The sequence below is a fragment of the Ceratotherium simum genome, chromosome 1 (assembly GCF_057802395.1).
Source record: "Ceratotherium simum simum isolate JZ-2026a chromosome 1, ASM5780239v1, whole genome shotgun sequence".
Classification (NCBI taxonomy): Eukaryota; Metazoa; Chordata; class Mammalia; order Perissodactyla; family Rhinocerotidae; genus Ceratotherium; species Ceratotherium simum.
This window is the reverse complement of record NC_141900.1, coordinates 96,538,633-96,564,422: the sequence shown is the minus strand read 5'-3', so window position 1 is coordinate 96,564,422 and position 25,790 is coordinate 96,538,633. Positions and strand designations below refer to the sequence as shown.

General features: G+C 38.6%; 1 protein-coding gene across 1 annotated transcript; it reads left to right on the top strand.

Annotated features, from left to right (window-relative positions):
- Window positions 1-16,350: 16,350 nt before the first annotated feature.
- On the top strand, window positions 16,351-25,451 carry CLEC5A (C-type lectin domain containing 5A). Its single transcript, XM_004430681.3, has 7 exons — window positions 16,351-16,508; window positions 17,011-17,109; window positions 17,936-17,995; window positions 19,839-19,898; window positions 20,216-20,352; window positions 23,682-23,788; window positions 24,973-25,451. Exons 2-7 carry the CDS (start codon window positions 17,031-17,033, stop codon window positions 25,085-25,087), a joined length of 558 nt encoding a protein of 185 aa, XP_004430738.2. The 5' UTR covers window positions 16,351-16,508; window positions 17,011-17,030; the 3' UTR covers window positions 25,088-25,451.
- Window positions 25,452-25,790: the final 339 nt, after the last annotated feature.

Below are 25,790 nucleotides of genomic sequence, written 5' to 3'. Positions count from 1 at the left end.
GAGTGGATATGAAATGGGCCCTTCATGAATATGCCTCTGATTGTTCATAAAGCCTTCAGGAACCTCTTCCAATTTCTTCTGTAACTCATAACTGAGAGTATCTCCACTTTACATCAATGGACTCACCCATAGTAGAATAAGATAATTAAAGCTCTGTACATGGCCTAGCCAAGTAGAATGGCATTGGTTCCCTAGGTTTGCTTCAAGAAAATCAGCAAAATAGAGAAGTGAGGTACTTAGTGTAAATACTTTGTTTACCATAGCTTATTAGTGCTTGGTATGAGCCAAACCATGAAAAATCACCTCTTATGAAATACTATCTAAATCCCAAGATAACATGGTTAACTTTTCATATGACTTCCAGATCTAGTTCTTAAAGCAGATGCTAGCATAATATTTGAAATTATTCACGACTATGGCAATTACATAATCGTCTTCAAACTCCACAATTTTCATGGGAACACAAGGTATGAAAAGACGAACTTGGAAGAACAATTACGTCATCACTTTAGCTTCAAGAGGTACTACATAAAAATTCTACAGGAATCAGAGGGTACGGTTCATTTTGTCTGAAGATACACTGATTCAGAAATGTACAGTCAAACCTGCACTGCAGTGGAGAAAAAGAGAGGTAGATATTTGCTCAGTAGGTGTCCTGGATACCAGTGCCTTGTGTGTGACTTGTGGCTCTGCTCCGTTTGCCCTGGAAGACAGTGCTTTGCCTGGTACCAAGCACTGGTCAGTCTAATTGGGGAACTTGGCGAAACAGCCTAGCTAAAAGGTATGTTTGTAGAGATTCAGCATTCTCTGCCTTCACAGGAACCTAGCCAGGAAGGCTTTCCTCAGATCAGATCCTAAAAGACTCAAGAGAGAAAAAGATGCACCAGACATAGACCTTGATGGGCTTCAAAGTCATAGCAGGTCACCCACAGAGGCTCCTAGTTCTGCTAGCTGTGGGTGCTGCTAAAGCTCTGCTTCCTCCTCTCAGGCACCTGGCCTTGATAATTCCTGTTCCTCCTCTCAGTGTCCCACATTTTGGTCACCTCCAATGGCTACAAAGTTTGCAACTTCATCTGGTTCCCCTTCCTTGGTGGACACCAAAGTTGTCCCAGATTTCCCTCAAAGACAGTGGTTTCCACTCTTGACTGCACATTAAAATTGCCTGGGGAGCTTTGAAAAATCTCAATGCCCAGGCCACATACTAGGCCGATTAAATATGGAGGTGGAACCCAGGCATCATTTTTGTTAAAGCTTCCTGGGTGATTCCAGGGGGCAGCCAACGTTGAGAACCACTGTTCTAGATGTCCTTTTCCTCGAGCTGGATGATGATGACCTTTTAATTCCACTCTCCCCGAGAGTACTTGGAATAATACGATCATAAAAAGAAAGAGTTAGAGGATGTTCTTTCTTATTTTGCTTTCTCTCTTTTTGTGAAAGTTCTCTCTGGACAGGTCTCCATTACATCTCACTGCTCTCCATGGCTTTATTTTTAACGTTATATTTTTGTACAATTTCAAATTTATAGAAAAGTTGCAAGAATCCACATATACTATTTACCCACATTTACCCATTATTTACATTTTGTCCCATTTCTCTCTCCTGTCTGCCTCCACCATACTAATACCTCCAGTTCCAAACCGGTAATATACAGTTCACTTTGGTCTTCCTTTTTACATATTTGTAACTCCCTTCTCTAAAGATGAGAACTATCCTCCATATATGCTCAATGTATTTCCTCATTTGCTTATGCCTAGAATACAGAGAAAGTGGTTTCAGAATTGTTGTCTTATAACACTGCAAAAAGCAAAACAACTAACTAGAGTTCAATACTTGTTTGCAGTATTTTTTCATTTTTAGATAAAATTTACATAGAGCAAAATGCACAGATGTTAAATGCATAACTTGGTGAGGTTTGATAATATATATATGAATGTAACTAACACACCAAATAAGATACACAATACTTCCGTCAGCACAGAAAGTCCCAGGATTTCTTTTCCAATCAATCCCCACCAACTATGGGCAACCACTATAATAATTTCTTCCCATAGATTAGTTTTGCCTGTTTTTGTACAGAATCGTATAGTGAATACTCTTTTGTTTCTGCTAGTTTTGCTCAACATAATGTTTTTAAGATTCAACCTTAATAGTTTGTGACTCACAACTTGTTTATCCACTCACCATTGAGGAACATTTGCATGTTTGCAGTTTGGGACTATTATGAATAAAGTTTTTATGAACATTCTTGAATCCATCTTTTTTGTGGCCACAGTTTTCATTTCTTTTAGATAAATACCTAGGAGAAATTGCTAAAGAGTTTTCCAAAGTGATTCTAGCATTTTATGCTCCCATCAACAACGTAGGACAGTTGTTCCACATTCTCACTAACATTTGGTATTGTCAGTCTTTTGAAATTCAGACCATTCTAGCAGGGGTGAATGGTAACTCACTGTAGTTTTAATTTGCATTTCCCTGATAACTAAAGATATGAAGCACCTTTTCATGTTTTTCTTGGCCATTTGCATACCTTCTGTTATAAAGTAACTATTGAATTTGTTTGTCCTTTTTTTAAATTGAGTTGTCTTTTTATTATTTATTTGTAGGAGTTTATTGATTTGTAGCGTGTGTGTGTGTGTATGTGTGTGTACCTATACTGGATATAAGCCCTCTGTCTGATATATGTATTGTGAATATTTTAACCCAGACTATGGTTTGCCTTTGCATGTTCATTTGGTATCATTTGACGAGCAGAGATTTTGAATTTTGATAAAATCCAATTTATCATATTTTTTCCTGTAATCTTTAGTGCTTTTTGTGTCCTCTCTAAGAGATATTTGCCTGCCTCCGAAATGCAAAAATAGTCTATTATGATTTCCTCTAGAATTTCAATAGTTTTCACTTATACATTTAGGACTATAATAATCTTGAATTGATTTTTGTATCTTACGTTAAGTAGGGTTGAACTTTATTTTTCCCGTGTGTCTATCCAGGTATTCCAGTACCATTTGTTGAAGACTTCCCTTTCCTCATTGAATTGAATTGACATCTTTGTTGAAAATCATATGAATATATATTCATTGATTTCTTTCTTGTCTCTATATTGAGTTCCATTGATCTATATGTCTATCCGTTCACCAAAATCTCACATTCTTGGTTACTGTAGATTAATAGTAAATTTGAAACCAGATATTGTGAGTCTTTCAAATTTACTTTTCTTTTCCAAAATTGTTTTGGCTAATCTGAATCCACAAATTTTGGAATGATTTATTTATTTCTTAAAAAAAAAAAAAAGCCTGTTGGAATTCTGATTGTGTTGAATCTAGACATCAATTTGGGGACAACTGACTTCTTAAAAACACTGAATCTGACAATCTACAAATATGATATATCTCTTTATTTAAGTCTTTAATTTCTCTCAGCAATGTTTTATAGCTTTTAATGTGGAGGTGTTGCATGTCTTTTGATAAAATTATCAGTATTTAATATTTTATGATGTTACTAGATATGGAATTTTTTAAATTTCATTTTTAATTATTTGCTGTTAATATATAAAAATCTAATTGATTTTTGTCCATGAACCATGTATCTTGTGACTTTCCTAAACTAATTTATTAGTTTTAATAGTTGTTTGTAGATTCTTTGAAATTTTATTCTTAAACAATCATGTCATCAGCAAATAAAAACAATTTTACTTCTTCCTTCCCAATCTTTATGCCTTTTATTTAGTTTATTTGACTTATTTCACTTGCTGGGATCTTCAGTTCAATATTGATTAGAAGTAATTTGAGTACACATCCTTGTCTCATACCTGATCTTAGGGGAAAACATTCACTATTTCATCATTAAGTATAATGCTAGCTGTAGATCTCTTGTAGATCTCCTTTGTCAGATTAAGTAAGGCTATTTTTATCCCTAGTGTGCTGAGAATTTTCACCATCAATGGGCATTGAATTTTATTAAAAGCCTTTTCTGTGTTTATTGAGATAATTGTATGGTTTCTCCCCTCTATTTTGTTAACATAGGAATTTACATTGAATAATTTTTTAATATTAAGTCAATTTGCATTCCTGGGATAAACCCCCACTTGATCATAATGTCTTATTATTTTTATATGTTTCTCTATTTGACTTGCTAATGTATCATTTAGAACTTTTGCATCTACATTCATGAGGAATACTAACCTCTATTTTTCTTTTTTTAAAAAAATATCTTTGTCATGTTTGGTGTCAGGGTTTTTCTGGCCTTATAGCACAAATTGGGAAATGCTTCCTCCCTCTTAATTTTCTTTAAAACTTTGTGTGAAATTAGTATTTTTCCTTCTCTAAATATTTGAGGGCATTAATCAGAGAAATCATTTAGGCCTGAAATTTTCTATTCAGGAAGGTTTTTTTTACTTCTTATAATTGTAATTTTTTAATAGAAACATTACTATTAAGATTTCTATTTCTTCTTGTGTCTATTTTGGTAAATTGTACTTTTCAAAGAATTTGTCTATTTTATCTAAGTTTTTTAATTTATTGCCATAAATTGGATCATAATATCCCTTTATTATCATTCTAATGTCTGTAGTTTTGTTCTGCTATACCCTCTTTCATTCCCAAATTTGATAACTTTTTTTTCCTTTTGGTGAGGAAGACTGGCCTTGAGCTAACACCTGTTGCCAATCTTCCTCTTTTTGCTGAGGAAAATTACCCCTGAGCTAACATCTGTGCCCATCTTCCTCTACTTTATATGTGGGACGCCTGCCACAACAGGGTTTGATAAGCCATGCATCAGTCTGCACCCGGGATCTGAACCTGCAAACCCCAGGCCACCGAAGTGGAGCGTGGGAACTTAACCACTACGCCACTGGGCCAGCCCCCTAATTTTGATAACTTTTGTTGTCTCTTTTTAATTCACCACTCTAGCTATAGATTTATCAATTTATTGATATTTCCAAGAAACCAGTTTTTGGTTTCATTTGATTTTTTTCTACTTCTCTTATTTTCTTCTATTTATTTCCTGTTATTTATTATTCCTTCCTTCTACTTTATCAGGTTTAATGTCTCGTCCTGATTTAGCTTCTTAAAGTAGAGAATTAGATTATAGATTTTGAATCTTTTTTCTGTTTTAATATAAACATTTAAAGCTTTAAGCTTTAAGTTTCTTGCTAAACATGTTTTTGCCATATCTCACAAAATTTAGTATATTGCATCTCCCCCAGCTTTATTGAGATATAATTGGCATATAACGTTTGTAACATTAAGGTGTACAATGTGTTGATTTGATACACATATATATTACAAAATGTTTACCACAATAAGGTTAGTTAACACATACTTCACCTCACATAATTACCATTTTGTTGTTGCTGGTTACAGTTAGAACAATAAATCTCTGCTCTCATAGCAACTTTCAAGTATACAATCCTGTGTTGTTAACTATAGTCGCCATGCTGTACATTAGATCCCCCAAATTTATTCATCTTATAACTGAGAGTTTGTACCCTTTGACCAACATCTCCCCATTTCCCCCACCACCCAGCCCCTGGCACACTCCATTCTACTCTCTGTTTCTATGAGTCCGATGACTTTAGATTTCAAAACGAACTGAGATCACACAGTGTTTGTCTTTTTCTGTCTGACTTATTTCACTTAGCATAATGCCCTCAAGGTCCATCCATGTTGACACAAATGGCAGAGTTTCCTTCTTTTTTATGGTTAAATAATATATATCATATTTTCTTTATCCATTCATCCACTGATGGACACTTAGGTTGTTTCCATATCTTGGCTATTGTGAATAATGCTGCAATGAATGTAGGAATACAGATGTCTCTTCAAGATAGTGATTTCATCATCTTTAGATATATACCTAGAAGTGGATTGCTGGATCATATGGTAGTTCTATTTTTAACTTTTTGAGGATCCCCCATACTGTTTTCCATAGTGGCTGTACCAAGTTACATTGCCACAACAGTGCGCCAAGATCCCACATCTTTGCCAGCATTTATCTCTTGTCTTTTTGATTATAGCCATTCTAACAGGTGTGAAATGATATCTCATTATGGTTTTGATTTGCATTTCCCTGATGATTAGTGACGTTGAGAACCTTTTCATGTAAGTACATGAAAAGAAGACATTTGTATGTCTTCTTTGGGAAAATGTCTATTCAAGTCCTCCACCCATTTTTTAATCAGGTTGTTCTTTTGCCATTAAGTTGTATGTGTTCCTCATGTATTTGGATATTAACCCCTTGTTAGACACATAGTTTACAAATATTTTCTCACAAACTCACGAGTTGAGGCTTGTTCATGTTAATGGTTATAACAGAAGCTTAAATAGGGAAGTGATGTGATCATAGCAGTGGTTTATAAAGACTTGTCTGATTGTGTTGTCTAATATTGGTTTGAAGAGGACGAGGCAAAGGATTTGGGCCACTTGGACTAGGATGGGGTAGTGGGAATGAAGAAGGTGGAACAGATATGAGAGAGCTTTTGAAAAACATCATCAACTAATGATATGGTGTTTGATACAGAAGGAAGAATCAAGAAGGTTTTCAGTGTGTGGGCGTGTTGTAATATGATATAATCACTAACAAAAATAAGGAAGTTGGGAAAGGAAGTTGGACTGAACTTGGAAAAAATGGTAAATGTGGTTTGGAACTTATTGCAAGTGGGTTGACACCATGTCATCTGGTTGCAAAACACTAGCAGATTCTTGGAAATGATGAACTAAAATTCAGACTAGAGGATAGAACTAGGAATAGACTTGTGGTCATCCATAGAGAAGTTAGCCAAAAAAACGTAAATTTTGAATTGGGTTATAAAAGTAGAGGAAAAAATGTTGGCAAGATTTGAAGCCACAAAGCCATTATGGTTGGAATGGACCATATTTTTATTTTTTTTATTTTTTTTTTGCCTTCCCAGCACCTTCTTCCTTCTGAGAAAAATCACCCCTACCTAGAGGTAAATGTTCCTCCTTGTATTCCAAGGAGGAACATTGTATTCCATTGTATTCCATTGTATTCCATTGTATTCCTTGTATTCCAATTCCTCCTTGTATTCCTTGTATTCCAACTAAGTTGCTTACCATGATCCTGGCCCTGACCACATTTGATAGATCCATTCCAGGTCCACCAAAGTCTACTCTTGGGATTTTTATAACTTGATACAATAAAAATTTGTAAGACATGAAATCCAGCAGCCTCTCATGGCTAGTTTCCTGGCATGTTTCTTCTCACAAGGATAAATTCGCAGAGACAAGAGGTGGATATGGCAAAACCCGGTTGTATTTGATTCCTGATGTTTCAGAGGTCCAGCTACATCCTTGATCTGCTTTGATTTCACTGTAAAGCCATTTATCATATTCTATGCGCCCATACATACTACTTCTGCCTAAATTTAATTGTAGTTCTTAAACTTGCAAGCAAAAGACCTATGATACAATGAGTGACACAAAATCCATAAATGGATAATGTTTTATCTAACTTGTCTAAGTTTAAAACTCGAGTGGCTTAAATTTGTTTGTGGTATTCTCTCATTATCATATTTCAGAAAATCTAAAATAGCATCAATTGTGAGATACATCATTATTTTATACACCACTAAGGAAGAAAAATAAAAAGCTGTAAATTAACTATGGCATAATGCTTTCTTATCACTGACAATGATATATCCTAAATCCAGAGATGTCATTCTGTGAAAACCCATGTGCTACTCAGAGTCAATGAAATATGGTATATTTCAAATCTCTGTGTATGTGTTCCTTTTGTTAATTTCTAATGTTGCTAGGTACTGCGTGAAGTACAACAGACTATCACATTGTGAATCCAATTCATCATGCAAAGCCCTGGCTTCTCTGTGGTTCCAGACCTCTCAAGCATGTCTGGTACACGGCTTTAGTTACCACATCCATGAATATTTTAACACAATGTGTTTCCTGATGAAGGATGCAATGAACAGATTTCAGTTCCCTGCCACTGCAAAATGTTGCCACAGTGATTTTAAGTTAACTAACAAGTCTGACTTTAACAAGTACCATCACAGACTTTCTCCCTAGTCACGCTTACTAATTTTTCCTTTCTACAGTTAAATATCAAAGCTTTTCTTAGTATGCAGATGTAGGTCATTTCTTGATATTGTAGATATCATGGGTACCATTTTAATAGATTCGTTGGTTGCATAAACTTTTCAACCAACACCACTAGTAAATATAGATAGTTGCTTGGAATTGTTATTTATAAACTTGCTTTCATCCTCTGCAATTAGAAAACACCACAGATTACTTATTTCCTCTCTAGTAAATTCTCAGTCATCGTCAATATTCTGAGCAACAGTATTTCTGGCTATAACATATTTGTGAATGTTTGATTCTGTTGAAGTCATATAATTTCTCCTTCTCTCCATAGACAATCTTTCAGAAATTCATCGTCTGTAAAAGATTTTATGGCCACTTTTTCACAAAAGTATTTTTGAAACCTATTTTATTTGCATTTAGAAATTAATCCTGTGGAAATTCTAGTTCTTTCTTTCAGTTAACTGAATTTTCATCATGTTTTTTTTTTCTATATAGCAGTTGTTCTTTAATTTGTTTCAGAATTATATCTTAAGTTTTATTTTTTGGCAAAGACACATTTTGCTTTTTAAATAAAGAAAATATTGTTTACTTTTCACAAAGAGATATGTTCTCCCTCATTTTTCTGGAAGCATGTAGACTCTTCCTTCTATCTTTTATTTTCCTTCTTTCAATAGAGGCATGACTTTAAACAACTCTTGCTCTACTCTAAGGGAAGAAAAAACACCTTTGCAAGCATGACAATAGCTGGCAGCTAGACTCTTTCCAATGAGGTGGTAAGACTGGAGACAGACCTGGTGAGCCCCGACCCCTGCTCCAGCCGACTGCTGCCCTGTGGGAACGTGTTCTCCGTAGTGTCAGATCTTCTAAATACCTGGATATCTGTTGAAATCTCCAAAACTTCAAAATGTTGATTTAAATTTCTTAAAACACTGAACAGATCAACAAATATAGCTGCAATCTGTGGTTTGCAACCTCTGCTACCAATTTGCAGCCTCTCTCTAATGGAGTATGAGAGAGTGTCTTTCTGTTTGAACAGAAAAGAAACAAGAGCTGAGAGACACAACCATGAGATAAACTCTTTTTGTGTGTGTGTGTGTGTGTGAGGAATATCAGCCCTGAGCTAACATCCATGCCAATCCTCCTCTTTTTGCTGAAGAAGACTGGCCCTGGGCTAATATCTGTGCCCATCTTCCTCCACTTTATATGGGACGCCGCCACAGCACGGCCTGACAAGAGGTGCATCGGTGCGCGCCCGGGATCCGAACCCAGACTGCCAGCAGCGGAGCACGTGCACTTAACTGCTACGCCACAGCGGCCCCCGAGATAAACTCTTAAGAAAATGCTATTTAGGTTGGATAATCCAGAATTTAATAATGGGCTATCATCTACTGTTGTCAGTTTTTTATTGAGGGGGCACAGGGTGAACACATAGCACTGTGGAATTCTCCTGAAGGTTGCTGAATTTCCAAAACTAGGGAGAAGGGTAGACTCTTACTAGCTTCCTATCAGTTAGGCCTGGAGTCCAGAGACCACAGACAGGCTCTGAGCACTCCAATTGGAGAGAGTGGGGGTTGGGCTCTAAGTTCAGAGTTTTAACAGCCACACCCCATGAGTAATTGTGGGTTAAACTCTGTATTGTACTTTATTTATTATTAGTTCCTAAGTCACAGGGTTTCTTCATCAGAACTTAGATGTTCATTTACGATCTTCTGGGATTTAGAATTTTTTTAAAAAAATTTGAAACAAAAATAGTATTTTACTTCCTTCCTCAGTTCTTCTACCTCGAGGCCTCTACAATATATTTTCTTTTTATTCTTTTTTTTTAATTTAAAGAAATCACCAGAATTTGTCTAGGTTTGACTCTCTTTTCATTGATCTTGTCTTTCAGCTTTTTTGCTTACATTTCTTCCGTGATTTCTTTGATTATTGCTGCTGTTATATTTATTAAGTGTTCGTGTTTCCTCTTTCGCAAACCATAGCATGTGTAAATGGTCTCCTGGATCTGACATCATATCTCCCTTTCTTCCTCATCTAATCACATTTCTTTCTTTCTTTTCTTGTTTTATGAATTCTGAATTAATATTTTAGTAATATCTTCAAATATTATCATTCTTTTTCTGTGGTATCTAATCTGTTATTCAGAACCCTTCCCTCCACAGACATTTTTAAAAATCAGCCATTAAATCTGAAAGCATTTGTTTGTCAGTTCACAATATTAGGTCACATTCTTTTTATAAAATTAGTATTCTCTGAAATCTTAGTGAAAACATAAATGAGATGTTTTCTAACATTTCCTTTGTCTTATAATGACTTTGTTTCACAGATAGACATTGGATCTCTTTCTTCATAATGCTCACCTTATTTTGAGTTACTGCAGTCTCACATATCCATTGATTATTTTTTCTTGTACGTTAACCTTTCAAGTGAGAGGTTAGAGAGTTTAACCCACAATCAAAATTGTGATGGGACCTGATAGATAGTGGAAGGGTCAAGTCTTACAGGATCTGATGAAGGAAGATGAGGGAAGTCTTTTATTTTCTCTGGTCCTGTCTCGCCAGGCTAGAGACAACCAGAGCAGGAAGCCTGACTGCTGAGCCCAGTGTTTCTTTGCCTAGTGCTGTGGCAGCTTGATAGAAATGGAATTATGTCCTCATTATCCAATTGGTGACTGTCCTCTGCAGCAGGACTTCTAATTTATTCAGTGAGCCACTGCACAAGTTGTAAGCCAAATGTGAGTGTCCTCATATCTCTGCTCCAGAACCTGACAGCCTTCCCAGAGGCTCTAAATCATCCCCTATCCAGGCCCCACAGCCGCCCCTCGCCTCCACACCCTGACTCTTCAGGTTAGGGTACTGTATACACCATAGAGTTCTACTATGTTGTCCTTCTAGTCACTCCTATAGCAGGTTTACTCTGCGCAGTCTGTGAATTCTGGGTTGTCGCGTTGTCTGAGTGGTAACATACTTTAAAATAACACAGTATTAGTAATGTATGTGTGAATATAAATTAACTATATTATGAACTAGGGAGTGGTTAGTTATCATCTTAAGTATTGTAGTCACAATCCATACTCCAGGGTGATCATTTAAGATGCAAAGTTTTCTAATCAAGAATCAATACCTTCAAAAATGGTCTAGCACTTAAATTATCCTTATTGAAAACAACAATAGCAAATTTTTTAATTAGCATAAAGAATATTACACAAATTTTTAATTGATTAGAAACATTTTGTAGGCCCTACCACCCTCTCATGAATAAATTATATAAATCTAACAAACCTAGAAACCTAATGCCATGCTGCAGGATTCCAAGCACTGTGGATGTGCTGATGTTACAGCAGTGACAAAGATAGACTCAGCCCTGCCTTCATGGTTTCATAGAGTCTAGCAGGGCCAGCGAACATGCACATTATCATGCAATAAGTGCTCTCAAGGAAAAGGTACATGATATCATGAGATCATAGATAAGGGGCACCTAAACACAAGTGGGACAGGGAAGGAGAATTGGCAGGAAAATTTTCCTGAAAGAAGTAACATTTAAGCTGAGACCCAAAGGATGAGTCAGAATCATCTAGTTAATTAGAGTATATAGGAATATATGTCTGTGCTTGGAAGACAGGAGGCGGTTCTATTAGTGCTTTGCACATATTATATGCTCAGTAAATATGTGCCAGGTGAATATGTGAAGACTCATATCTGAAAAAGTGTATAAAGAACTAAAAGTTTAATGTTAGCAGACAGTGCTAGGGTAGATGTGGTGACATAAGTATGACATGTGGTGACATGGAAGAACCAGAACATATACCCCAAGTGCCTAGAAGAGTATCTGGCAGCACTCAGCAACATTTACAACTTTAGCAACATTTGCTAAAAGAATGAAAAGGCAGAGACTTATAGATCTTGTTAAGGAGCCTAAACCTTATCCTAAGAGCGATAGAAAGTCACTAAAATATTTCATCAGGGTAATGATACAAAGTCTGCATTTTAGAAAGATGGTTCTGAAAGCAGAGAGGAGAACTGTTACAGGCAAGATTATGGCAGAGAGGTTTTTTTGGAGGTTGCTGAAAAGATCAAAGAGAGAGATAGTGGAGACTGAATAAGGCGTAGCAGTGAGAAAGCAGAAAAGAAGACAGGTTTGATAGTCTTTGAGAAGAAAGAATCATCATGACTTGGAGTTTGATTGGATGGGAGGTAGAGGAGAGAGAGGAGCCAATGGTAACACCCAAATTTTATGATTTAGGCAAGTAAATAGATGGTCTTCACATTCAGAGATAGGGAACATAAGAGGACGAACATGTTTTGGCAGAGGACGGTAATTAATACTCTTGGGAGTACGTTGACTCTGAGTTGTCTGCATAGCATCTCAGTGAAAAGCTAAACTACTCAGAAGATATACAGATTTGAAGTTCAGTAGAGATTTGGACTCAAAGATTTTGGAATCATCTTCATGAATATGAGTATTGAAACCATGAGACTAGAAAGAGAAGAGAGATAAGTACAGAATTTGAGGAATAGGCAGAGGAGAAGAAAATAAAAGGAGAGGCCAGAGAGAAAGAAGGAAAAACAGGAGAATGCAGAACCGTGGAGACCAAGAAAAGGAGTCTATCACATAGGATGATGTGGGCACGTGTTAGATCTGGCAATACAAAGACCAAACAGTGTTCATTTAATCTATCAAGCAGGAGTCATCACTTGGTAATGTGGTCGTGGTGGATTTTAGAGCGGAGTGAGCTGAGGAGTAAGTGGGAGGTGAGGAGGAGGAGGCAGTGAAAACTGACAATCCTTTCAAGAATTTTGACTGTGAAGATAAGAGGAAACATCAAGTCTCTTTCAGTTTCCAGGTTTTCTCATTAACTGCTTGAAAAAATTCCTGCAATATATATTTAAGGAAATATATACACTTAAATGTATATATGCTTAATAATAAGGCTCAAGAGATCATATTGTCTTCATCTGCTTAAGGTACAAAATAAAGTCATTTTTGTAAATATTCATATTGATACCAGTCTGAAACTCCAATCAATAAAGCATAAGATGCCCCTTCTTCTTCTGGGTTTTCTTTTTCAGATACCACCCCTACACACACACCCATGGTCACTTATCCGTCCAAACAGGTCAGTCATAGTTCCTACTGTCACAAAGTCTGGTCAGTCCACAGAGTTGGTATTGTTGCTGCCTTTGTCGCCACAGGGCATAGATTCTGAAAATAGGTAGCCCATCTGTTTGGTGCCATACTCTGTCAGCTTCAATAGTTGGTCCTAGAACCTGGGGTCAAGGAAACTCCATTGTCCCTACTTTTGCTCTCTGTGAGAAGAGTTCCCAAAGACAGCATTTTCATCTTAATATCACATGAAGATTACCAGAGTTAAAGCTCAGGTTCCCTCTTTTTTTCAACTTTTTTATAGTGGTAAAATACACATAACGTAAAATTTACCATCTTAGCCATTTTTAAGTATATAGTTCAGTGGTATAAAATACATTCATAATGTTGTGCAACCATCATCTCCATAGCTCTTTTTATCTTGTAAAACTGAAACTCTATATCCATTAAACTCAATTTTCCTCTTTAAGAAAGACTCCATCCCTTATTTTTAGGGCTTGGTCTGGAGAAAAAGATGTCTCATTCGACTCACTAAGCAGAGAATCTTATATCTCAGTCTGTAACATCTGATTGAGAATCACGGTGATCTCATCTTTTTTCCAAGAACAATGTATGGGTACTTTCCTTACAACTGTGTGACTAGAAAGCCCTTCCTGATGATTTTCCCCAGGCAATGTGGGTAGACTCTCAATGCTATTGACTTCATCTCCAGCAACACCTCGGTGGCGTTTTTAATCGCGATTGCAGACTGCTGACTTTGTAGAAAGGTTTCTGATATGGTCAAATTTAAAGAAATCACTGGACTCCAAAAGCCTTGAATAAGAACTTGGATCTTTCTTTAGATTTTCTTAGTAGAGGTAGAAGTTTCCCACAGTGCATCAGTCACAATGCTTCCCCCAAATCCTCGATAGACATCCCTTTGTACTGTGACATTTTCTTCTCCTTTGATGGTATTTGAAAGATTTTTTTTGTGTGTGAGGAAGATCAGCCCTGAGCTAACATCCATGCTAATCCTCCTCTTTTCGCTGAGGAAGACAGGCTCTGAGCTAACATCTATTGCCAATCCTCCTCCTTTTTTTTCCCCAAAGACCTAGTAGATAGTTGTATGTCATAGTTGCACATCCTTCTAGTTGCTGTATGTGGGACGCAGCCTCAGCATGGCCGGAGAAACAGTGCGTAGGCGCACACCCGGATCCGAACCCCGGCCGCCAGTAGCAGAGCGTGTGTACTTAACCGCTAAGCCATGGGGCCGGCCCGGTATTTGAAAGATTTATTCTACTTTTTTTTGTAGAAAATTCACCTGCCAGCCAAGTGTACTAATTTTATCAATAAAGTTAATCAGAAAGTTTCTCCTCCATTATTCAAAATTTCCTAAATAACAACCAAGTCTCTGAACTCCATAGCGCCTAACACAGTGAGCATAACTGGTGTCCAATAAGTATGTGGAGTCCTTCTGGACAGCAACCCAGGGTCTGCAAGTAATTAAACTATGATCAGAGGAAATCAGGTTTGATCAGATTTTTAAAAAACTCAGAGGATTATCTAAGTAAAATAAAAGGCAGCTTTAACGTTTCAAAGCTCCCAAAATGTACATGCCCTGTGATCCAGCACTTACATTTCTGAACACTTAGCCTAAGGAAATTATTTAGGATGTGTACAAAGATGCTTGTACTTGAGTACTCACTATACCTTAGGTGTGTTAGAAAATCACCAGAACACTTATATTTTATAGTCAAGGTTCTAGATACTGTGGTAATAAAATTAGAAGCATTATCTTGCTAATTCTAATAACAAGCCTATGTGGCATTAACTCTAATTATTCCTGAAGAATAGAAGCTTAAAGAGAGTAAATAACTCAGTCAAGAACATCCAGTAGTAAAGGGCAGAGCCAGGAATCAAACCAAGGACTAACTTAAAACTTTGGATCTTATCCACTATATTTTACTAGAAGAATCACTGTTGTCCAATTTTTAAATAAATCATATACATTTACACCTGAATACTATTCGTATCCCAAATAATACATTATCAAGATCTATATTTTGACGTGGAAGGATATCTACAATACAGTGTTAGTTTAATCTATAGTGCATAGATTACAAAACTATATGCAATATGATCCCATTTATCTAAAGGAAGCAGGGCCGGCCCTGTGGCTTGGTGGTTAAGTGAGCGCGCTGCGATGCTGGTGGCCCGGGTTCGGATCCCGGGTGTGCATCGAGGCACCACTTCTCCGTTCATCCTGAGGCCGAGTCCCACATGCAGCAACTAGAAGGATGTGCAGCTACGACACGCAGCTATCCACTGGGGCTTTGGGGGGAAAAATAAAATAAATAAAATCTTTAAAGGAAGCAGTATCTATCTATCTATCTTTTTCTTTCTATCTATATGTCTATCTATCTATCTACCTATCCATCTATCTTTTCTATCTGCTCTTCTAGAAAGAATCCACACCCAGAGGTGTTAACAATGACTATAGCTAAATGTGTGAACTTATATGGACATTTCTTATCTTCTCAACTTTCCTTGCCAATATTTTCTAATGAACACATTTTATAGTAGGACAAAATATAATAAAAGAAAACTTCAAATTTAATATACAATAAAAACTTTTGATAATAAGACTTGAATATTTTTCACCCTCACTCTACCCCCTGTATCCAGCAGAGTGCCAGCTCAAGAAATACTGAATAGTCACCATCCTCACACCGCATGTGGTCTGGAAGGTGAGCAGCTCGGGCCAGAGAAGAGAAGTCCGTGATAAAGGGGACTGAGCAGAGCTGTATGACAATGAATGGAGCCAATGGGACACACAAGAACTTGCTCACTAATATTAGTGACTTCAGATGGATTTCTTTTCTTAAAATGTTTGTTTTGACAAAATTCCAGATTTCCAGAAATGTTGCAAGGAAAGTAAAAATAATTTCCAGATACCTTCCACCCAGATTCCATATTTGTTAACATTTTACTATATTTTCTTCCCACTGTATTTCAAGGAGATTCATAAACAGAGAAAGAGTGAATCTGTGTTGAGGTATTTTGTTTTCCAAATTCTCCTAAAAATGTTTCCCTGTATTAGAACCCTTCTGGAAGGAGCCTTCCTCTTTCAGAGGCTGTAAACTCCCTTCCCCTCCTTGCCCCATCCGCACACTTTGCCAAGAGCACTGAACAGGAAGAAGTGTTTGCTCGGGGATGCTGGCAAGACAGAGAGACGGAGTGAAGAAGAAAGGACATTGCCTGGGCAGAAGGAGCATACTCTCAGGAGAAGGGCCTCTGCCCACTACACCAAGCACAAGGCCACTGGGAATATCACCACCTGAAACGCAGCCCAGCCTTCTAGGGAGAGAGCAGGTGAGTCTGTCTGTCTGTCCTCTCTGCACAGATTGTTGGCTCTTCCCCAATGCCAAGACCTTCAGGGACACCTGTCCTTTCTGTCAGACTCCTGACATAGTCTGTTGAAGACTGAGGCTTCTGACAGCTGAATTCAGTATAGCCAAGACTACAAATCAAGGTCCTAGGGAGCAAGGGTCATTTCAAGGCTAAGGGCTCTCAAAGTCCAAGAGGATTAATTTCATTAGACAGAGTTTAGGAGGCCACAAATGGGGACAGGGCTGAAGCCCAGAGCTAAAGGATGGGTGAACGAGAGGCACCATGCCAAGTTCAAAGGTTCCCAACCAGCACAAGATCCTATCCATCTTCTGGGCATGTGCTGGGTCTCCTCCGTATACCTGTCAATGACATACTTACCTTCCAAGCCCCCATGGGTGCTCTGAAAAAGAAGATGGCATGTGTCCTGGTGGGAGGAAAACTTGTCCCAGATTCTGATGGTGGTACTGTGTTATAATCCCCGCAGGCCTCCTCATCTCCTTCATCATGAACTGGCACATGATAATCTCTGGGCTTATCGTAGTGGTGATTAAAATTGTTGGAATGACCTTATTTCTGCATTATTGTGAGTATTTGAGCAACCTCTTCCTCCAAATCCGTATGGTCTTATTCTTTGGCTCCTCTCCCAGAATGCAAGGATGAATGTAGAGGTGAAGTGCCCAAGTCCTTCCACCTGGGCTGTTGACCCAGCCTGAGGGAACTGATAATGCCCTTCTCAATCCCCGCACACGATGGGCCAGATGCCTCAGTCTACCTTGGAGATGTAGAACTGACAGGTGTCTGATGGTTAGAACCCACATGAAGCTCTTGCCCTAGACTATTAGTTGGGTGATCTAAGCTGAAGTACTCGACAGTGCTTATTATTGTTGCTAAAATTTGAAAATACAGCTCCAGTTCATCCCAGCGATAGGCTGTGGTAAGGGCTGCACTAGAAGATAATGGGATTTTACTGACAAAGGAATTTCCCTCTATGTACACAGAAACCTATTCGTCCAAATGCTTAGAAAAAGAGGGCTCATATATCAAAGGATTTTACTGCAATTGCAGCAAGTAGAATCTTCTCCAGCCCCAGAAGACAGTAGGGAAAATAAATGAGGAAGGAAATGTGATCAGGAGGCAGCAGTTGGGTAAGAGGTGTCTTCCTTATGACCCAATATGAAGGTGCCATTCCTATCACATAAGAGAGGAGGAAGAAAATATGACTATGAATAAGTGAATGTATTCACAAAACCATATACGTGCCCGCTGTGTCTTTGTTGACCCAAGTCAGAGAGTTCAGTATTTCACAGTAATAGTCACAGTACCCTAGCAACCCCGGCAGTGAGGTTTGTTTATTGTATTCATCCTGCAGCCACCTTGGGGGCTGAGCCAACAGCTGGTTTTCTTTGCAGTCCCACAGATTTTTGGCAAAAGTAATGTCAGCTTCATTCCCACAGAGAGCTACGGAACAGGTAAACGCGCATGACAACAATCTCTTCCCTCTCCTCTCAGTACCACTGTTTTATGTGCTGAATTCTTAAAGACCTTTCTCAAGGCCTCCTTTCCCAAGAAATTCTTTTGCATGAAGGATTCATAAAGATCTTCTAATTGTTATAAGATGAATAGGTTCTGGGGTTGTAATGTACAGCATGATGACTATAGCTAACAATACTGTATTGTATATTTGAAAGTTGCAAAGAGAATAGATCTTAAATGTTCTCACTGCAAAAAAGAAATTGTAATTATGTGAGGTGATGGAAGTGTTAACTAACCTGTAGTAATAATTTTGCAATATATATGTGTATCAAATCATCACATTGTACACCTTAAACTTACACAATGTTATATGTCAATTTTATCTCAAAAAGCTGAAAAAATAAAATAAATGCAGAACACCCAGAAAAAAAAGATCTTCTAATTAATTACCTTCCTTTTATAAATGGGAAACCAACACTAGACTGAGTGAAATTTCTGGTCCTCAGTTTTTCTCCTAGGGATGAGGATGATTTGTATATAATCACTGTAATATGAAAGCACTTTATAACTTCTGATGTCTTGTACACCTAAAGAAATTGTTATAAAGAAAGCCATGTCCCACAAAAAAAACAAAGATTATATTCAGTACCTTCTTGTGTTGCAAGTACTGTGCTAGATCAACCATAAAAGAAGAAAAAAAGAGGAGATATTAGTCAACTATTACCCATGAAGCACAAGGCCCAGTGCCAGAAAACATGGGGGATGAAGAGAGGAGTGAGGCTTGGCTCTCCCTATTAAACCCACCTCTTCTTGAAGTTGTTCCCAGGACTTCCTCCTCACTTTCTCTTAAGATGCTTATTACTATATACATCTTTAGGGAAAAGATAATTTCTTGTTCATCTTTATATCAACTAAGGAACCCATTACAGTGAGCTATATGGAGGAAATGCCCATGAAATATTTGTGGAGTTCTGTTCAGTTATAATCCCAAAAGAGTTTCTGATGAAAAACAGATTATTATATATTACAAACAGTCTTTGAACTGGAGACTGAAATAAAGGGTGAATGCTAACTTGAATATTTTATTAATGTAATTGTAAGCAGCTAATTTGGTGTCTGCATAAACTAAAGTAAAACATAAAGGACAAATGACTGAGCCTCTGAGGACAGGTCTGGCCAGCCTCTGACACCACTGCAGCTGTCTGCTCAGTCAGTTCCAAGGAAAAGTGAGACCTCTTGGAGGCCTATCAATTCCCCTATTTATATTTAAAGAAACAAATGTACTCTTCTTTGCCCATAGGAAATCTCTGGAATGTTCACCTGCCTCAAAGTCCGCCAATATCCCCTGGTCCTGAAACTTGTTCTAGTTAGCCACAAGCCTTAGAGCTAATGAATGTTGATGAGAGAAGAGTCCACAAGTTGCCTGCCAGGACTGTGTTTTCATATAGGGTTTGGACACCAGAAATGGGGAGCACAGCGAAGATGCTGTGTGGAGCCTGGAGGAAAGTGCTCCAGACGGCTCTTTGGGGATAACACTGTCAAAGGTTCATCCACTCCTCTTCCTTTCTCGTTCTTTTTCTTGGCATTTCACATCTACTGCCACCCTCTCCCCCCCAAAAAAAGATGTGAAATAGGATTTGGAGCATGACAAATAATGGTAGTAGTTAAATGGAAGGTTCAAAGAAAGAAAATATCTGAAAAATTCTAGCACAGAGTGGCAAAGAGCCCCTGTCATCTGCACTGTCCGGGGGCAAATGGTCCCAGGTACCAAACAGCTGTTCTGATGTTTGTGTGTTATGTTCATCATACAACTACCTTCAGGTTTTCTTTTCATTTCAGTCCCACAAACTTTTGGCAGCAGTAATGCCAGCTTCATTCCCACAGAGAGCTACGGAACAGGTAAAGTGCATGGTTATAGCCACCTCTCCACCCACAGGCAGCTTATGTACTGAATTCTTAAAGATTTTTCCCATTGCTTCCTTTCTTATGGAAATTTTTTGCTCAAAGGGGCCATAAAGACCTTCTGATTCATTCCCTTCATGTTACAGATAGGAAAACTGAGACTAGACTGGGTGAAATTTCTTCCTGGATTGAGGATGATTTGTATTGATACAACTGGTATAAAGAAAGCCATGTCCCACTATCTTATCACTCAATTTCAGGGTTCACACCTGAAATCACTAATCTCATACTCTTTTTTTCTTGGATCTCTTTAGTCTGCCCCAGAGGGTGGGATTTTCATCAAGGAAGATGTTTCTTCTTGTCCACCTCTGAGTCGTCTTGGAACAAAAGCAGGGACTTTTGCGAAGGAAAAGGATCAACTCTGGCCATTGTCAACACGCCAGAGAAACTGGTGAGAGCATTGGAATGGTACAGTAAAGCAGCCCACTCTACACCAGCCTCAGTGGGTGTAGATGGTGGGGGCAATTTGATTGGTGGAACAGGGGTGGGATGGGGGTGGTGAATGGAGAGGTGGCTGGCTGAGAGGTCAAGCTCCTTATTCTAAACCTGGAGGTGGGAGACTCTTCCCAGTAGCAGTGGAGTGTGTTGTTTGGGTCCATTTGAACTAGAAAAATCCACCCTCTGTGGTCTCTCCCATGAGGCATAGAAGTAGACTGGTATCCTGGGGATGGGCCAGGACATTTAAAGTACAAGGAATGACCAAATGAGCTGATGTGTATAAAAGTTGTTTAAAAACTATTGAAAACTTTATACATGTGAGCTGTTAATATATCATCCCAGTCTGCCTAGTAAATAAGGAAGATGCAAATTAACAAAATTAGTAATATGAAAAACAAAGAATCAGGTCATAGAATTGGGATCACAGTGTACAATTATTATAATAAAAATATGTAACACTATGCAAAGAGCTTTATTTTATTATCTACTTTTATCCTCATAACAATTCTGAGGAGACATTATTATCCATATTTTATATATGAGAAAACTAGGGCACAGAAAAATAATTTGACCAAGGTCATACACCTACTAAATGACATAACATGGAGTTGAGTTGAGGTTTCTCTAACTCCAAAGCCTACCTCTAATCAACTTTAGATATAATTTATTTTAGTTTATAGTTGCCTCTCCTTCAAATCCTAAGCATATGCTGAGTGCTAGGCATTGTGTTATATCAGTACTGTTGCTTCTCTCCCCTCTATCCCTTCACCCTTCCTGTAGAAGGTCCTAGAAGAATTTTTAAGAAATTCTCTGAATTTTTTCTCTGAATCCAGGTAATAGATGTCCAACAAAGGGCAGGAACTGGGATGCTACAGATCCTCTAGGGCTAAATACCCAAAAGGAAAGAAAAATGCCTTCAGGAGCAAGATGAGGAGTTGGGGGGAGAAAAGGGAACAGAAGAGGGGAAGAGGGGAATGGGACAGAAAGTTGATAGCCTCTTTTCCTCTACTCAACACTTAAGTTTTGGTGCATCTCAAGCACCATCCACGGCATTCTCCACCACTTACACTTCATGCTAACCCCATAAAAACTCATCACACTAATGGTTTGCTGATGACTGTCAAGTCTGTATCTCCAGTTCAGCCTTCTCCTCTAGACCAGACAGTATATCAAATTCCACTTTGATGTTTCAAAAGCACCACAAACTCACCATGTTCAAAACTGAGTCAATTATATTTTACCTCAACTGCTCCTCCCCTTGTATTCCAAGTACTAGTGAGTAGTCATGTCAACCAAGATTGAACACTGAGGGTCTTCTAGGACTTCACCTTTTCTCTTCTCTCCTAAATTAGTTACTAACCAAGTCCTTTCCTCTCTATCCCCACAGCAAATAGTTCAGCTCTCACCTGGATTTCTTCAGAATTCTTCTAAATCCTCTCCTTGCCTCTAGTTTTGCCCCTTCTTACCTATTCTCCACAGAACTGACATAATACCATCTCTAAGGCTCTAAACTGTCTGTGCCATTTTCCAAGTTATAGTGGGTTAAATTCCCATTTCCCTGCATGAAATATAAGGTTTCGTATAGTCCAGCCTCTGCCTTCTCTCCAGTCTTGTCTCTCAACTCACCTCCCTTCTACCTCTGCACCAACGAAATTTAACATCTTGTAGTTCCTCAAATGCTCCAGGCTGCTCTGCATTCTGCCTGTCATCTGCTGCTCCCTCTTCCAGGAGGTCCAATCCTGACCCAGACCCTCCCCTAGCATTTGTCTGACAAACAGCTATCTCCCAAAATTCATCTCAGACATCATCTCATCTATGGTCTTTCTAGAAACCCCAAATCCATATAGAATTGATCACTTCCTTCTTTCTGCCTGTGCCAGATCTAGTACGTATTTCCTAGCACTACACCCGGGACACGTCACGATGCTGGTTAACTCATCTATCTTCTCTTATTAGACCTATGAATCTTCAACATGTTGGGATCACCGATGTTTTTGAAATGGTGATGAAATCTGTGCACTTCATCCCAGAAACATGCATAAGCACAATATTTTGAATAAAATTCCAATGATGTCATAAATTCCCTTGGAAGCCATCCATAGCTTCTAACACAGAAGTTAAGGATCAAGAGCCCTTGTTTTAGACCATGGGTCCGCAAATTTTTTCTGAAGGGGTCAGACACTATACACCTTATGCTTTTCAGGTCATAAGGTCTCTATGATGACTACTTAACACTGCTGTTGCAGCTCAAAACCAGCCATAGACAAGATGCAAAAAATAGGCATGAGTGTCTTTCAACAAAAACTTGTTTACAAAAATGGGCTACAGTATGGATTTGGCCCACGGGGCTGTAGTTTGCCTACCCCTGTTTTAGATCATAATTTCTTTGAGGAGAAACTAATTTTTTGCATATCCCCAGCCTCATACAATGCCTGGCACACAATGGACATGCAAAAAATGTTTGTTAAAAGAGTAAATTTGGTAGTTATTTTTTAAAAATAATGAACTGAGATATTTCAGGGGAGGAGAACATTGAGAAAAGAGGAATAAAGGCATTAGGCATGAGGATGGAGAGAACATCCAAGTGGATTTGGACATCTGCTAACCCTGGGAGGCACGTGAAGAGTAAAAGAAAGAGTCGAGGGACTCCCAGACATCTGGCTGGAGTGATTTGTGATTCATTAATTTAATACAGAAACTAAGATGCCTTGGATTAATGTTAATTTAGCAAATACTCAATAAACACTGATTATTTCTCATGAAATTACCTACTTTAGCAACACACTTTTATATTTCCCTGTTTTCCCTTGCTAAATACTCAAAGAATTCACTTGATCCAGCCTCATTTGGAATGTAAAATTTCTGGCAATGAAACAATTCTATGCAGAGAGGCAGGCCAAATGTAAAAGAAGTATTTGAAATTACGCTTTTTTAGATGGCACAATACCCTTCCCCTTCATTTTCAATGTGTGGTTCCTGGATAGCAGCATCAGCATCATCTAGAAATTTCTTCAGAGTGTACATTCTTGGGCCACTACACCAGAACTACTGAGCCAGAAGCCCAGCAATCTGTGTTTTAACAAAACCTCCAGGTGATCGTGATGCTCTGTATAGATTGAGAACTACTACTCTAGGGTTTTTGGTGAATGCCAGTGTTAGCCAGCCCAAGTCCCCTTCCAGCCTTCCCTGTTCCCAGAATCAGATATCAGCATGGGCCTATTGGCACAAGGGAGGCAGCAGCAAAGAAATTTCTGTTGAACTGTTTATTTTTGTAATTTCCAGAATTTTCTCCAGAAGATAACTGGTGCTGAGAAGTATTTTATTGGCTTACTATACCAGCACACAGAGAAAAGGTGGCGTTGGATCAACAACTCTGTGTTCAACGGCAAGTACGTGAATATGCCACATTTTTCTAAGGATCTTGATTTCCCTTAAGACATCAGACCTGAGATTCAGTGGGTTTGTCCGGGAATAGCACAAAGGCTGAGACTCGGCTCTTGTTCTAGTCCTCTCCTTTCTTCCAACCCGTCTGTTCCCAGAGACACATTTTTTGTAACCTTTTGTTATGGAAAATATCAAACATTTCTAAGTAGAGAGAAGAGTATTCATACAATGAATTATTTTTTTTTCAAATCAGAATCCAAACAAATCCACATACATACCATTTGTTTAGTATATCTCATAAGTCTCTTTTAACCCATAGATTACATTTTATTACTAAGTTCTTACAAGTTCCCCAGATGTGGCTTCTTTACGCAAAGAAAGGTTGTGATATGCAACTCTCCATGCCTTAGAGGTATGAACTTTAACTCCCAAGAGCTCTCTCCTGTGTGTCAGTCCATGGGCATAAGCATTGGTGGAGAACATGATATTCCCAGTGTACATATGGAGGTGTTGAGTCAGACAGGAAGCAAGTCAGTTCCCCAACCTGTAACTGGGCTTCCCACAGAAAGGAGGAAATCATTACTCATTCAGTGTCTACTAAATGCCAGGCATTTGTTAAGTACTTTATACATGTAATTTCCTACAGTATTCACAACCATGCTATAGGAAAAGGTTTTATTAATCTCCATTTAAATGACAGTTGAATTGAGGATGAGAGGCTTAGAAATGTGTTGAATATCACCAGCCACGATTTGATCCCACAGCCACTTGACTCCGAAACTCATGACCTTTCCATGAAACCAGACTCTTTCCAATCAGACTGAAAGGGACCGAATGACAGAAAAAGAGGGGAGAGAAGGCCAACGAAGTTTTTCCTAAAGCCAGCTGGGACCTAGGAAAAGAACAGAAATCTTTTTCCACCTCCTCTCAGTCGTCCTGCTGTGAACATAGTACAGACGGTACTGAAACGTTATTTCTGGGAGAAAAAGGGACAGATGACCCAGGAAATGTTTCTGACCAAACACAGAGTGAGTTAATTCAAGACTGTAAGTCTATAAAAGCTCACAGGAAAGTTGACAGGGAAGAGTCAGTGTAGAGCTGGATTTGAGGGTAGAAGAGGGAGGACTGGAATCAGTAAAAGGCAGGGCTGAAACAATGCACCTTAACCACGCTTTCTTTTCCCACTTAGTGTTACCAATCAGTATCAGGATTTCAACTGTGTGACCATAGGCCTGACAAAGACATATGATGCTGCGTCATGTGACATCAACTACCACTGGATCTGCGAGAAGAATGCCAAATGAATGCAGCCCTCTGTGGCCTCTGATGAAAACAACTAATATACGTATGGAGACAGCAAAGGAGAATATTTATAACTGGAATGGGTCCAGGAAACACAGAATATCAAATTACTGTGTCAGTCTTCCACAGGTTACTGGCAGAGCTCCCTAATGAATCCTCAGGGCTAATGCACTGGCCTCTCCACAAATATACTTGCATACACACAGCGGAGCAAATTCCGCATTCTCAGCCAGCAATTCCCCAAGACCCCATTTCCTGCGAGAGTCACATATATGACTCTTTTTGGATCCACACAGGTCTTCTAGTCAGTGATCCCTTTATCCATCTGCCTACTAGGAGAGGTCCTTGCCTGTTTAGGGAAATGAGTCTGTGTTCTGCTTTGGGGGACTAGACCCCCGCCATCTCCAAGAGACAGGGTTAGTTTTATGGAGACAACTCAGCTGGTGTCATGATGGGCCTGTTTCTATAGAATTGAGCATTTCTGACTGATCAACAGGGTTTAGCTTTTTGCCAGGGTCTGTTTTAACCTCATACTACTATACTACCAGGGAGAAACTGCAGACTGAGCAGGTGTGAACACTAGTTAGAGAGTAGCAAGGGTGGAAGATGACAAACTCAGCCTCTGTGACCTCACCTCAGTTCCCAAGAGACCTCTGTTCACACCCCCGCCCCTGCGCCAGCTGGGACACAGAGGCCCTCCTCAGT

What these genes read in the sequence shown, in the direction of transcription:
- CLEC5A (XM_004430681.3), top strand. Translation starts at nt 17,031, where the DNA reads ATGAACTGGCACATGATAATCTCTGGGCTTATCGTAGTGGTGATTAAA. An exon ending in GACCTTATTTCTGCATTATT is followed by an intron (nt 17,110 to 17,935) that starts GTGAGTATTTGA and finishes TTTTCTTTGCAG; the next exon opens with TCCCACAGATTTTTGGCAAA. An exon ending in TCAACACGCCAGAGAAACTG is followed by an intron (nt 20,353 to 23,681) that starts GTGAGAGCATTG and finishes TGTAATTTCCAG; the next exon opens with AATTTTCTCCAGAAGATAAC.